This window comes from Lupinus angustifolius, chromosome LG17 (genome assembly GCF_001865875.1).
Source record: "Lupinus angustifolius cultivar Tanjil chromosome LG17, LupAngTanjil_v1.0, whole genome shotgun sequence".
In the NCBI taxonomy this organism is placed as follows: Eukaryota; Viridiplantae; Streptophyta; class Magnoliopsida; order Fabales; family Fabaceae; genus Lupinus; species Lupinus angustifolius.
The window spans coordinates 15,410,123-15,425,845 of NC_032025.1; the positions used below are offsets into that span (position 1 = coordinate 15,410,123).

General features: G+C 31.9%; 1 protein-coding gene across 1 annotated transcript; it reads right to left on the reverse strand.

The window, feature by feature from the left end:
• LOC109330479 (cation/H(+) antiporter 18-like) lies at positions 819 to 14,526 on the reverse strand. Its single transcript, XM_019564671.1, has 4 exons — positions 14,350 to 14,526; positions 10,522 to 10,748; positions 2,762 to 3,763; positions 819 to 2,120 (listed from the first exon to the last, which is right to left on the reverse strand). Exons 2-4 carry the CDS (start codon positions 10,723 to 10,725, stop codon positions 888 to 890), a joined length of 2,439 nt encoding a protein of 812 aa, XP_019420216.1. The 5' UTR covers positions 10,726 to 10,748; positions 14,350 to 14,526; the 3' UTR covers positions 819 to 887.

The following is a 15,723-nucleotide window of genomic DNA, read 5'->3' on the forward strand; positions in this document are numbered from 1 at the left end:
ACACTATAGTCAATATTTTAACTCATATTCACAATCTTTGTATGCTAATTTAAACATTTACCTTTTAGGGATAAAAAAATTTGATATACATATGATCAAAATTTGTATTTCCTCCAAATAAACTTTTTTTTTCATTTAAAAATAACATGCACAATTATAGTTAACAACTATATTATTAATAAAAAATACAATCCTCCTACCACAATTTCATCTTTGACATAAAAAACACAATACATGTTTTTTAGAAGAAACAAACAATGCATGTTATGGTAATAGGGACTCAATACTTACTAATCATTGTAAAAGTTCAAGTATATAGAATTGCTTGAAAAAATTTCTTTTAAAAAAAACACAAAATGAGAAGTTTATCTCAACTTGTTTTCATCACAAGTAACAAGTTAATTACATGTTCAAATAAAATCATCACACTTCACACAAACAATGTCACACATACATGTATATCTTTTACTTTACCTAAAAATTTAGTGTAAAGACTTATTTTGATTCCTTAAGAAATTAATGTGTACCAATTTATATCTTAAAAAATTGGAAAACCTAAAATTGTTCTAGAAAAATTTTAAATGTCAATCAAATTAGTCTTTTAATTTTTTTTTATGACTAGCTTTTGAGACACCTTAGTTCCAAAGACTATTTTGACCCACATTCAAAATTTTTGAGTAGTATTTTGGATTTTCATTTTTTTTAAAATTAAATTGTTACACATATTTTTTATAAGGAAGAAAGTAGGAATTTCTTCTAATATTTAAAATACTTAAATACCCATATGCCCTTCCAATTGGCTAGGGAAAAGTTTTCCGTATTACTTACAAAGTTACAATAGGTACACAACCTTCAATATTCAAAGTTTGAGACAAATAAGAGAAGAACTAGTACGAGTTGTTCTCCAAATCTTCCTCGGAATACACATCCACTCTAGTGGACGATGCACGATTCAGGTTTCTCTGACTGTGATACTGTTGCACAACCAAGACTGATGCTGAGGTTGAGAACTCTGGAAAAGTTAGCATGTTGCACACAGGCCCCAATTCTCGACACTCACATGTAACTGAATTCAAAGTAACTGCCACTTGTCCCTCTGATATCCTACCCACCAAAAACAAGTTGCATCCACCGTACCCTCGAACAACATCAACTATTTCATTATAGTTATTAACACCTTTCTCTTCCAACTTGATTGAACTGTTATTCGCTATCTTTTGTTTCACTTCAGAAAGGAAAATCTCATCTTCTGATACATTTTTTGGTTCTGATGGGTTATCGTTTATAGGGACACTAACAATCTCTCCAACATCCTCAGAGCTTGCTAGGTAGAATCTTACTACAGTTAGATTAATACCAGGATGTTCAGCCATTCTTAAAGCATAGGCTAGAGCCTCTTGATCATCACGACCCCCAAAAAATAACATGGTTATTGCAGAAGCGACATTACTTGCAGCTACATGGGTGCTTCCACCAAGTCCTCTGTCTACCAAGATCCCCACAGAGCATGGTGCATGATCAAGAACTCGCCTATTAATCGACCTAAACTCGACTCGAGTGTTTTCCCATGTTCCATCAACTCTTGGGTGTTTATGAAATGGAAGAATTATCATTGCAGACTGTTTATCCTCAGCAGATGTGCATATATCTTCATGAATGTTTGAAAAAGGTGATATTGTTGTCATAGGACGAATGGACACTCGACTTAGCTGCTCATAAGCCTCAAAGGCAATTACTATTTGATTGGCATTAGAATAATGGCCTCCCTTATTCCAAAAGGGTAGCCCATTCATTTTGGTCTTTTGGACCATTAATATTGCAGATGGCCTCTCTGTCAATTCCATTAGATGCAATGCATATAGACTTAATCCTTCCCTCTTTCCAATTCCACGTGATGCTTCAATGAGATTAAGCAAGGAGGGGACGTTCCTTGTGCTGTGGAAACACACCAAAAGCTGAAGCTGTGTATTCATATCTTTCCTCTGAATGGTTTTGTACTTATAATCAGATTTAGTCATTCTTTTGGCTGGTTTATATACGGCAATCACTAAAGGCGTTGTGATGAAAGTTGTGAAGATAGCCATCAATACCATAATTGCAAATGTTTGGTCATTTAATACCTACAGAAGTAATATTTTATCAGACTTATATATCTAGATTGAAATTGTGAATCTCACCCGCCATAATAATATGGTTATGGTGACCGTCACAAACCATATGATACTGCAATTGCAGCATGACATTAAATCACAACAATGGGGCCCATCGGCCGCAACACAACTGCATTGGACTGCATTTTGGTCATTAAACCGCATTAAGTTCAAAAATATTATTTTTTATCACAAAATAATTCACACCGCAATGGTCACAATCCACATCGCACGTAATCGCAATAATGGCAACCCGATCAAAATTTCACGATCACAACCGCAATTTAAAATACTGATATCTATAAATATGTGTGTTAATGTGTGTGATCATATGATAATGGTGTACCAACAAAGCGTTGGTCTAGTGGTGTAAGACCCTACTGGATCCCCAAGGTTAAGGATTCGATTCCTGGGAATGACATTTGTTAGGAGGGGCAGTCACGAATCCCGAAAGGGATTAGTTCTTTACCCAAAAAGATGAGGGGATACCCTTGGTAGTACGAAAAAAACATATGATAATGTGTGATGCATTGATGCTATATATGTTATTTCTCTATTTTTAAAAGACTAATTCTACATAATGTAGACTATTTCATGAATCAAGTACTTACCTTTCTGTCTTTGCCAATGTTGAGGACTATGAGTTCCACTAATCCCTTTGTATTCATGAGAAAGGCCAATGCTAGAGACTCCTGTAAAGGTATTTTACAGAGTAGGGAGACCACAATAGTGCCAGCAATCTTTCCAAAGCAAGCATTAAATATGACTAGAACAAGAAGCCCCCATGACTTAAGCCCTGAAATAGTGGCTACATTTGTCTTCAGTCCGCTGGATACAAAGTATAATGGAAGGAACAGACCAGATACAAGATCCTCAACTTTTTCTACTAGTGCACTTGCAAAAGGCCCTTCCTTTGGAACAAGAACTCCAACCACAAATGCACCAAACAGGGCATGAATTCCAATAGTATCTGTCACAAAACCAGCTGCCAACACTATAGCTAAGGTGGCAGTGACATACAATTCATTCACTGGTTCACCTTCTGGACAACGCTGAGCCATCCAGTTAAAGATGTAAGGAAGAATGACAATGCAACCAAGTACAAAACCACTTCCACACAAGAGAACCCAAAGAGAAACAAGAGGAGAACGGCCAGAACTAGAAAGGGCAATTGCAAGAGCAAGTAGAATCCATGCCGCCATATCATTTACCGCGGCGGCAGACATAGCCATTCGACCAACATCGGTGGTTAGAAGCTTGAGCTCAGCCAAAATACGCGCTAGCACAGGAAATGCAGTAATAGAGAGTGCTACTCCCATAAATACAAGGAATGGAGCTTCACTGACACCTTGTGAAATTGTTGCACGAAGAACAAATGATGTACCAACTCCTATTACAAATGGGAGGCTGATCCCTGCAAGGGCAATGCCCAGAGCAGTCTTACCAGTTCGGCGAAGGGCCTTTAGATCAAGCTCAAGGCCTACAAGGAACAAAAAGAAAAGTAAACCAATGTTGGCCAGAGTATCCAACACTGTTATGCTCTTGGAAGGGAATACAGCATTCAAATAGCTTTTGTTGCGCCCCAAAACAGATGGACCAAGTAATATTCCACCCTGCCAGGCAACACAAAATGTTAGCCTCTTTTAAATGTTATAAATTAAAATTCATGCTAACACAGATTATCAGGGATAATTAGATAAAATGTGAAGGGAATTACATTGTTATAAGCAAATATTTTGTTGCTTTTCCTAAAGACGGGCAGAGAAAATGTAGTTCCCTTAATTTGAATTCTAATATTCATATGACGGCAAGGTTGGACCTGGTAAGCGTTGTCGCTTACCCGACCCTAAATGTTAGTAGGATCATTGTTTTTATTCGGACCTAGATCTGAACCTAACCCCAAATATCGATTGGGACAACCTTTAAACCGTAACTTGACACTAGACTCGATTAAATATAATACATATCTCTTTTAGATAAAGTCTTATCAATATTTTACTTATTATTATGGATATGTAATTTGATATATCCAATGATATATGTATATATGTTGTTAATCATGTATATACGATAAAAAAATAGAGAATCATTGATACTTTCGGCAAAAATATCAGTACTACATATACAAACATGTAAGTGAGTGATTATGGGTCGAGTCGGGTCAGGTTAAACTTGTATCTTACCCACTCCTAAATATTGTATGAGTCTAATTTTTAACCTGAACCTAGACTCAATCCTATTTGAGTGATTGGGTCAAACTAGATAAGTGGGTAGGACCGGTCCGGACACACCAATTTTATTACATGAATGTCTATATTAAACATTGAAACATAGGATGTACCACAAAAAGTAAATGCAAGATCATTCATGAAGGCATCGGGAGAAAAAAAGTAAGGCAAGATTTCACATTGTGCAGACATTATGCAGAGAGAAAGTAAGGAAACCCATCCCAAAATTAACAATGCAAGGGGGATTCTGAGCATATAAAATAATCGTAGTGTATGAGGTGACATGCAAGGAGCTGGAATTTATGTGACTATAGCATGGGAACATAACAATGCAGGACTTTTCTTCCAAATTCAACGAATCAGCCAAGTATTTCCCCTATTGTAATCTAGATGTTGATAGAATATCAAAGTGTGGCAAGTTTGAGATTGGTTTGAAATGAGCTGAGGATGATGTTTAGTCATCAAGAAATCATTGAATTTCCAACCCTACTCAACAAGTGTAGAATGTTTGAAGATGACATGAAGGCAATCGATGTTTCTTTAAGGAGTGCGATTCTTGAGAGAAATTTTGGATCTTACCGAAACTATATGCAAGGAAGGCGTAAAAGGAAGATGTTCTACAACAATAAGAAACCACGCATTCCACCTATTGGCTACCAAAGACCAAATATTAACGGATTGAAGCTTGTTGGTAATGCTATTGTGGACAATTGAGATGGTTGTTTCTTCAACAAAGAATCTAGAAATATAAAAATGAACTGCCTAAAGATGAAGCAAGTATGAATGTTATGAAGGCTGGAAGATCCAAAGCAACATGAAGAGTTTTTACAATGAGTGGTGTGATGAGGTTATAGAGGCTGACAATTTGATCTAAGGTACATGTCTCCTTAAGGAGGTCCTTTTATCTGTGTTCTTTAATTCGGGTGCGAGACATTTCTTATATCTATTGATTGTTTGACACAACTAGGGCTGCAAGTGGATTCCTTACCCTTTGACTTAATTGTCTTTACCCCTATCAATGTGTGTAGTAGTTTCAACACAATGTTCAAAGTACCATGTTGTAGTAAACAATAGAAAAGTCTTCATAGATTTAATATGCTTATCGTTATACAAATAGATGCGATCCTAGTTGTTAGAGATTCATGTCAGGTAATGAAGTTAAGAGTTCAATGACAGAGGGAGCAATTATGTACATTCTTCTAGCTTCCTTGGATGGAGAAAAAAAGCAAGGGGTCAAGTGTTTCTAATGACATTCTTGGTCTACTACTAGTGAGGGAAGTGAAGTTCTCAATTGATTTAATGCCAGAGACTAAGGTCATCTCAATAACTTCTTATAGGTTGTCACCGCTAGAGATGGTAAAACGGGTCGCCCGACCCGTTTAGCTCGCGCCAGCAAATGCCTGCAAAAATTTAAGCGAGCGCGGGCATGTCTGCATTGGTTTAACGGACAAAATTCAATACCGTGCCCATTTTAAAACGGGCTTGTGGGCGGTCCGCGGGCATTGTTGAATAATTAAAAAAATAAAAAATTCATATAAAAAATGAAATTAAATTAAATAAAGTAGTTGAAGATAAAAAATTAACAAAATTTTTGATATTTTATATGAAGTTTAACGAATCACATTAGATTATAAAAATCACATTACATCATAATTTATTTGAAATTTTCTTATTTTTTCCTTAAAGTATATTTATGGGCCTCCCGCATGCCCAACGGAAATGCCCACAAACTTGGCGGAAAAATGGGCAAATATGCAAAATTTGTATGCCCTACCTGCAAAAAAATGCGGGTTATGCGGGCGCGCCTGCGGGCAATGTTCGTTTTGCCATCTCTAGTCACCATTAGAATTGGTTGAGTTGAAAACAAAGATAGAGGAATTGTTGGCTAAGGAGCTCATTCAGCCAAGTGTTTCACCATGGTTTGTGCCATTTTTGTTGGATAAGTAGGACGACACTATGAGGTTATACACAGATTACAGACAATTGAACAAAGTGACAATTAAGAACAAGTATTCATTTACCAGAATTGATGATGTAATGAATCAATTAATGTGAGTTGTTGTATTCTTTAAGATTGATCTTAGGTCAGATTACCATCCGGTGAGAGTTAAGATAAAGACTATCTCTAAGACTACATTAGTACAATATATGAACATTATGAGTACCTAGTGATGCCATTTGGTGCGACAAATGCTCTTGCAATATTCATGGACCATGTGAATAGGTATTTTATCTGTACCTGGATTCTTTTGTGGTGGTGTTTATCATGATATCATGGTGTATTCTAAGAATAGAAAAGAACATGTCAAACATCTAAGAATTGTTCTGAAGATTTTGAAGGACAACCATCTCTATGCTAAAATTTCAAAATATCAATTCTTGCTTGCATCAATTAATTTCTTTAGACATGTGATATCTAAGAAAAGAATTATAGTGGATCATGTTAAGGTTGAAGCGAAGATGGAGTGGACTTCCCCCAAAGCCTGTAAGAAAATAGGACTTTCCTTGTATTGACCGACTATTATTAAAATTTTATAGAAGGATTCTCAAAACTAGTCTTGTCATTTACTAAGCTGATGAGAAAATTGAAATCATTTGTTTGGACCACAAGATGTGAGGAGAGCTTTCAAGAGCTAAAATAGAGATTGAATTATATACCTTTGTTGATTCTTCCATGGTCAAACAACAACTTCATTGTATATTGTGATTCTTCAATGCAAGTTTTGGATTGTGTATTGATTCAAGATGGAAAGGTAGTAGCTAATGCTTCAAGACAATTAAGATTGCACAATCAAAACTATTCAACTCATGATTTAGAGTCGATTGGTGAGGTTTTTGAATTGAAAATATGGATGCACCATCTTTATGGTATAACATGTGAGGTCTTTTGTGATTTAAGAGTTCGAAGTACTTGTTTGATCAAAAGAAATTGAATATGGGACATAGACGGTGGATGGAATTTTTCAAATATTACAACTTTGGTCATTAGTATCACCATGAGAAGGCTAATGTTATAGCAGTTGTATTAAGTCAAAAGTCCTTGCACATGTATGCCTTAATGATGTAAGAGGTCAAATTGATAGAGGAATTCCATATATGAATTTGGATGTTCTAGTGAACTCAAAGAGTGCGATTTTAGGAGTACTTAAGGTAACAAATGAGTTCTCCGATCAAATAAAGGAGATGCATATGATAGACCAAGAGTTACAAGTTAAGAAAGCTCTATAACAATAATTTAAGCGTATTGGCATAGCATGGCACTATTTGCCTTTGATTGAATTTATCTATAACAATAATTTTGATTCAAGTATTGGCATGGCACTATTTGAAGTTTTGTATGGTAGAAAGTGTATAACTCTAATCTGGTGGTTTAGGACATGCGAAAATTTGGTGTTGGGACCCATTATGGTTAAACAAATGATTTAGAAGATTAAAATGATAAGGGAAAATGAAGATAGCTCATAGTCGATAAAATAGTTACTATGACAATATAAGGAAGCCTATCAAATTTGAAGAAGAATGTGTCTTTATTAGTGTAGTCTCGGCTACAGGGATTAGCATAGCCTTGAAATTCCCTAAGCTTTCCCCGAGATTTATAGGACTTTATCAAATTCTAAAGATAATTGATCATTTGGCTTACCAAATAGTTTTGCCACCTTTGTTGTCAAATCTTTATAATGTTTTCCATGTTACACGATTGAGGAAATATATTTGTGACCCTTCATATGTCATAGAGTTGGACTCCATACAATTAAAATAAAACCTCACTTTTAAAACATTATATGTGATGATTTTTTGTAGTAGTACGAAGAAACTACGAAGCAGTGAGATTCCTTTATGTTTTTTTTTGGTTTAGAGAAGAAAATATGATGAGAGAAGATAAAAGAAAAGAGTATGAGTAGAAAGAAAAAAAAAGAGAGGAAATGAGTGGATTGTAAGGATTGTTTGGTATGGAAGAAATATGAAAGAATTAGGAGGGAGATAAAATGTATTTTTATGAAAAATATAATTTTACCCTTTAAATAATAATGAGAATTTGATAAAGCTAAGGACATTATTGTAAATACAAAAAACTCTTCTCCTTCATTCCCCTCCAAAACTAAACTTGCAAATAGACCGTAGTTTGAGGACAACCATATGATGTTGCTTATCCTCATTTGTTTCACCAAGTTATGCATAATTTTAGAAGATGAAAGTTTTGCAATTTTCCAGTTTGGTATATTTCTTGAATTTCTTGTTGTCTTTTATGCTAGTATTTAAACCCTTGGCTTTAGATGTATTTGAAGTTTTTCTATATATAAATCATTCTCCTACATATTTTGATTATGTCAAGCTATTATCTTCTTTTATATTTGAACGTAGTATGGATTCTTTTCTCTACAATTGGTGGACTCTATATTGTTATTTTATTTAGCCGAGAGTGGCCTCATCTTTTCACAGAGGACTAAACTTGTTTATTATCTTTAGTTGGCTATAGTAAGTGGAGCTTTAAGAACACATATAACAAGCTTTGTTTATTTGTATCGTGGTAAACTGATTTTTTTGTTATATTTACCATTGCCTTTGTCCTTCACATTTTGTAATTTTTTTAAGCAAAACAATAGTTAGGGGTAGGGTTGATAATGAACCGAATCAACTTGGTATTCGTTCAAAATTTGATTAGTTATTTAGTCGATAAACTTGGTTCATGAACCAAATGAGTTGAATTTGAGCTGAAAATTGAACTCGTTAAATAAACGAGCTGAACTTGAGTTGGATACAGATCGACTTTATGTTCATGAGTTGACTCCATATATATATATATATATATATAAACTAATTTTTATGTTTATTATGATTCATACATTATTTTTATATTTATTGTTATTATATTTATAAACAAGGTTATATTTATATATGTAAAACTTTTTATAGTATTTTTTAAAATAAAATAATTATTTGAGTTGTTCAAAGGACATTTCAAACTAAGTCGATCTCGAGCTAAAAAAAATAACTTGTATCAAACTCGAGTCGAGTTTCAAGCTAAACCAATCTTTATCGAGCTAAATTGAGCTTAGCTCTAGTTCGACACGGTTCGGCTCGTTTTCAGCCATAATTAGGGGTATAACTGATTTCTTTTTAAACCCTGAAACTAGTGGGTCGAACCAAACCAAACCACAAAATGTGGTTCGATTTAGTTTCACAGTGCATTTGATTTTTTTTAAGGAACTGTTTAAGTTCAACCCATGGTTTTGGAAATTTAGGAATCGTTCTAACCAAACCGAAATGCATATTAAAGAAAAATACACTAGAAAATAATGTTCCATTATTGTTTGAATTCTTCAATCAAAGGCTTGAATTACACATTTTGTGTTTATATTGTTATATTAGTTACTAAATTATTATATATGTTCCTAGTATATATGTCATGGCTTATTAAAATTTTAATTAATGTATTATTTTCCCAATATCTTAATGTTTTTCTTCTAACTTTCGTCGTATTGGGTTTAAAGCTAACATATATCATAAATTTTTATATATGTTATTGCTATATATGTTACTAATTAATTGTTTTATATATGTTACTAATTATAAATTGTATGAGTTTTAATTTGTTTACTCGTCTATTTATGATTCATATTTTCTGATAATAATAATAGTAGTATTTTTCTTATGGAGAAACATTGTCTCATGTAATACATTGTTAACTTTCAATTGATGCAGATTTTAAAAAAAAAGGGAAACTAATAAACCAAACTATTCATGACCTGTTCAATTTCTATAATAAAATCATGTTATTTGTTAATTTTACTTTTCCTGTTAAAAATAAATAGTTGTGTTTTAATCAAAGTACAATACTCTTAATTAGATGATTTCTTAATAAAATATATTAGAATGAATGGCGTATTTCACAAATTTCATGAATTATATTTACTAAAAAAGGAAAAAATAATCTGAGTTGAACCGCTCAAATGGGAGAATCATCAATCAATCAAATTTCCAACTCAATAATAGTCTGGTTATAAACCATCGTTTAATTAAACTAAATAATTATGTCTCAGATTTTAGCCAATTCAATTTCTGGTTCGGTTTCTTTAAAACAATCATCTAAATCAAAAGCATGGCACAATCTGTGGAAAAAATTAAAAGGTCGAAAAACTTACCACAATCTCTGCAATGACTCGAGGTTGCCTCATTGGTTTGAGCAGAAAAGCCAGGAGGCGCGTGACAACCACCACAAGGCATATTTGTAGGATTACAAGAGGGAGTGAAAAATCAAGTGGACTATCACCTTGAAAGACCCCATTGGACGTAGCTTTCATGGGTGCGGGACAATGACTTGCAACTGTAGTATTATTCGCAGCCATTCTGTACCAAATTGTTAAATTTCCTGCATGATGTGAGTGAATAATTCAGAATCTAGCCTAATGTAAAGAGAAAACATGCATATGCAAGTCAAAACCAAGAAACTAAGCAACGAAATTGTTAGCATGTGGGTCACAAATAAAGTAGCATGACTTAAAATTAGATCAAGATTACAAATACAAGCGATTGGTTAACGTACTAACTACTAAGATCACGACCACTCAATTCTCAAAGTTTTGCACAATCAAGTTTCTAAACTATTCAAGAAGGCGCAATGGTAGTTATACTTAATATGAATCTAGATTTTTGATACATGGCTATCGCATATGCTCATCCACATAGCATAGTTGCTCCACCTAAGTTGACTAATTATTATTATTATTATTATTGTAATCGATGACACTTATCTTCTCTTTGTTTCTTTTACCATTTAAATGAATAATCAATATATCTATTAAAACAAATAATATATAAATTATTCTTAAGAAAAGCCTAATTTTTTTTGTCTTCTCCGTCTTTAGCAATTGAGCTACTCTCCATTTGCTTTATCTTGCCTTAGACTTCTCAAAGTCTTCTTCATAGTGCTTAAATCACCTAAAGCAATTTCTCTCTTATATATATTTTTTGTTTCTTTAATATCAGGCTTAAGGATGGATGATAGTAAGACCTGAATCTCTTCAATAGGTTCTATCCTAATTTTATATTTTCCACTAAATTAAATTTATTGTCTTATTGACTTTTTATTGCTTAACTTAAAGTTTAATGTATCATTTTAAATTTTACAGTCATTCTATACAATTTTATATTAAAGTTGAGGGATACATTTCTATCCTAGATAACACTCAAATCAGTCTTAAATACATCTTATATAACACCTCCCACCATTTTGTGTAATATAATACATATGCATACACGCTGATTTCCTTTTAATATACAGAAGAACAAAGCTTGTTGCACATCAAATCTAGGGCGGGGAGATGGCTTAAAACTTAAGAAAATACTTCATAAAAAATTAGGTACTAATAATTTATTGACCATAATTTAAATGGTAAGACTAAAACAATACCGTGTTGTGTGAACTGTGTGTGGTCTTTGTTTGAGCCTTTAGGTTATTTATGTCAGCTATAATATACACCAATGATCAAATTTAAAGGGGATTTAATTCGTATACTGATACTTTAATTATTTTTTATACTATCAACATATTATCCATTATTTATATATTAGTTATTCTCGGCTCTTAAATAAAAATATATAAATTAATAATAAACGATATATGTAAAAACTTTTATATTGAAAGTTGGTAGATATTAAACTCATTTAAACAAACGTATAAAGGATGGTCATACACCACACACGGTTGTTAAATTGAATTATTGGAATGAGAATATGGCACGCGTATCAAAATTCAAATTTGTTAATTAGTTGCATCCCCTCCTGAAGACAAACTTTTAACATTCTTAAAATTTTAAAATATCATCATTTTAATATAGCGATTTAATTTAAGACTTTTAACATTCTTTTTTTAGTTATCAATTTAAGACTTTTTAGACTTCAGTAATGTAGACTAATGCAGACTTTTAAAATATCATCATTTTTTTAGTGTAGGTTAAAGTCTAAAGAGTCTTAAATTAAATCACTATATAAAATGTTTTATATTAAATTATATTATTATATAACATTTTTTTAATGTAGACAAAAGTCTAAAGTGTCTTAAATTAAATCACAATATCAAATGTTTTATATTAAATTTATATTAGGATTTAATATGTATACTCTGACAGTAAATCATTTATCATTGATTTGTTAGCCACCATTGACTCTCAAACAAAAGTAATACAAATCAATAGTGGATGATGTGCTGACAGTGTAAAAAACTTTATACTGTCAGTGTATAGATTTTAAACTCTTTATATTATTATAGACAAAAGTCGAAAGTGTCTGAAATTAAATCACTATATAAATTGGTAATATATTTTATTATGTTAAAGTAATTTGTATGCTTAAGATTCTATTACAAGACTTGGTCACATTATATATACCTAAGACTCTATCTAAGATTCTCTTAAGATGCATTTTACTTTCAATGAAATCAGGGATGATAAAGAGAGAAATTATCTACCAATTTGATTTGATTTGTAAATAGACTTTAGCATGAAACAAAACATCCTCAGTCACAATATAAAACAATGTTTACAGTCCTCCCTAAACTAAAGAGATTTAAAGGGAGTATTATCATTCAGCATGTTATTAACTTCCTCCATTAAAATTAGTTGCTAAATAACCCAATGCAACTTATTAACCCATCTCATAAAATAAAACGTTAAGTAACTCATCCATTGAACGGTCAACCTTCATATGAAATTATCATGTCTAAAACTCAACTAATTATCCTTAAAAACAAATACTAGAATTGTTTCTGTAAGCATTATATATATATATATAGAAAACAACTATAAGACAAGCTTCCCTTGATTTAAACAAAATGTGTTGCAAGAAAGCATCTTCTAACATTTTGTATAAAAAATAACGTGTAAAGATTTATATAGAGTTATTACTTCATACACTTTTTTGAAGAGTTAATTATCATTAAATATAAATTTTAGATAATAAAGTGATTTAAACAAAATGTGTTTGCACTATTAGTACATAATTTTTTTTTACTTTCTCATTGTTTAATCATGTTCTAAGTTCTAACAGCTATATGATCATATAATATTAGCTTGACTATAAAAAATTAATAATGTTTAACAAGAAAGCATGTTCTAACAGCTAAATTTAGCATTGACTTAAATTATGTTTAATACGACTTAACTTGTTTAATAGGATACTAAAACTTCGCGTAAGTTGCGAACAAAACGGAATATATAATTTGAATCGTAGTATTTGACATCACTCTCACATGCTGCGTAACGCGTAAAATTCCTCCCCCAGATTTGGCCATTTCCATTGTGACAAAGAAAAGTTGGTCTCTCTCTTCTTCTTACACGATCCTTTTGCAGATTTTTAATACAAAAAATAATAAAAAGTAAATAAAAATTCGCATTTGTATTCAGAGGAGATCAAGAAATAAGTCTAGGTGCAATTGCGTGGTTTTAGAAAAACAATCAGTTCCGGAATTTGAGCACTTCAACAGGGAGTTTGAATTTGGAAAGCAGATCAGTTGTCTAACCTTGTCCCAAATCTAATAAAATTGTGATATTTATTAAAAATATTTGAGTAGTAAAAAATATAGATGTCAATTTTTATTATGTCATAATTTCATTGAAATTATAGGATTATGGACATGCTTTTAAACCAGTGATATTTATTCATTTTGCAACGCACACACGACAAGATTTAAAGGCACCGATAATTACTACTATTGGGATTATATGTCCAACTTGATATTCCAAATTCTGGACTGGATCATTCATATTTAAATATATGGACTTTATTTTTATAAAATAAAATTAAAATCAAATATTATTTTCATTTGTTAATAAAAAGTGATTGAATGGGGACACAAAAACAAGAAATCCAACGGACAGAGAATCCCGTTCCATATTTACACACAAATTTTGATACAACTAATGAAGAAACACAATAGAAACATATAACTAGTTGATATTGTCATAACGAAGTACCTGATACGGTTGTGCCTGATTCAGCGATATGAGTAATCGAGGGGCGCACGTATCAGGGAGTAACAAATTTGGTCAGGGAGGATTGGCTCATTCAAGGTGAAAGCATATCAGTTAAGAGAATGGAAGGGAAAACGAAGTGAAGGGTTTCTTCTGAGTTAAATTGTATTTATTATTCTGAATGAGTGGGGTGTATTTATAGAACGGCGCTTTCATATCCACGAAAGAGACTCTCTTCTCTATGTTAATACAGATATTATACTTAAATTTAAGAATACAAATATTATATTATTGTATTTTAAGTTTTAAGGGATAAAAATGTTATATTATATTATTTATTTTTCTTAAGTTTTTGATATATTTTCATCTCTATTAATGAAGATGATCTTAACCCCTATTTTAGGGGTCAACATCTGTTGTATCACTCTTTTGTACCACTTCATGACATGAGATATGATTGACTAGAAAAATCTTTAATAATTGTAATATTAACTTAAATAATTTTTTTCAACCAATAAAAAATAATGATACATGAAATGATATAAAAGTGTGACAACATATATGCTCCTATTTTTGTACGAAAATAATCTCATTCCTAATATAATTTTTTCTTCTTCTTTTCTTTAACCACCTTCCCGAGAAAGAATAAAAAACCTTCTCAGGGAAAAAATCAGACAAAAAAAACAAAATTGTTTTTATAAGATAGAAATGAATGTGTACACATGCTCTAGAAAATATAGTTCTTATATAAGTTGAAGTAAAATAAAATATATAGAGTATAAGTTTATCAAGAGATGGAGAAATTCTACTATAGATATAAATATTTAAGATCATATCATTACACCAGTCACTATATTTATGTATTTTAGAAAATTGACGAAAATGTAAATCACAAGATTCAAGCAGGTTGAATAAGAAGTTGAATAAGATAACATATTGTTTTAGGTATCATATGTGATAAAAGTATATTAGTCAAACTTGTAACGACATAATAAATTGTATGAGTTCAACTCCTCCTTAATATTGGAATATGAGAAGACATGAAATTTTTTTAATTTTAATTTATTTATTGAAAAATAACTTAAAATTGTGGTCAATAAAGATTAATTTTTAGTTGTGCCACAATCAAAGATGAGATTGTGGCATCATATGAGTATACACACTAGATAAAATATGAACAGATATAAAATATTAGGGAGAAAGTTGAAGTAGGTCCTACCATAGAAAAAGTAATAAAATCATGTCGTGGTTAAGACATATGTGGAGGAGACTAGTAAAAGTCTAAATAAGAGATGAATCCAATGGAGGTCACTCTCTAATTCCTATGGGAAGGAGATCAAGAAAAAAACTATAGATGATGGTTAGGAAAGATTTAGT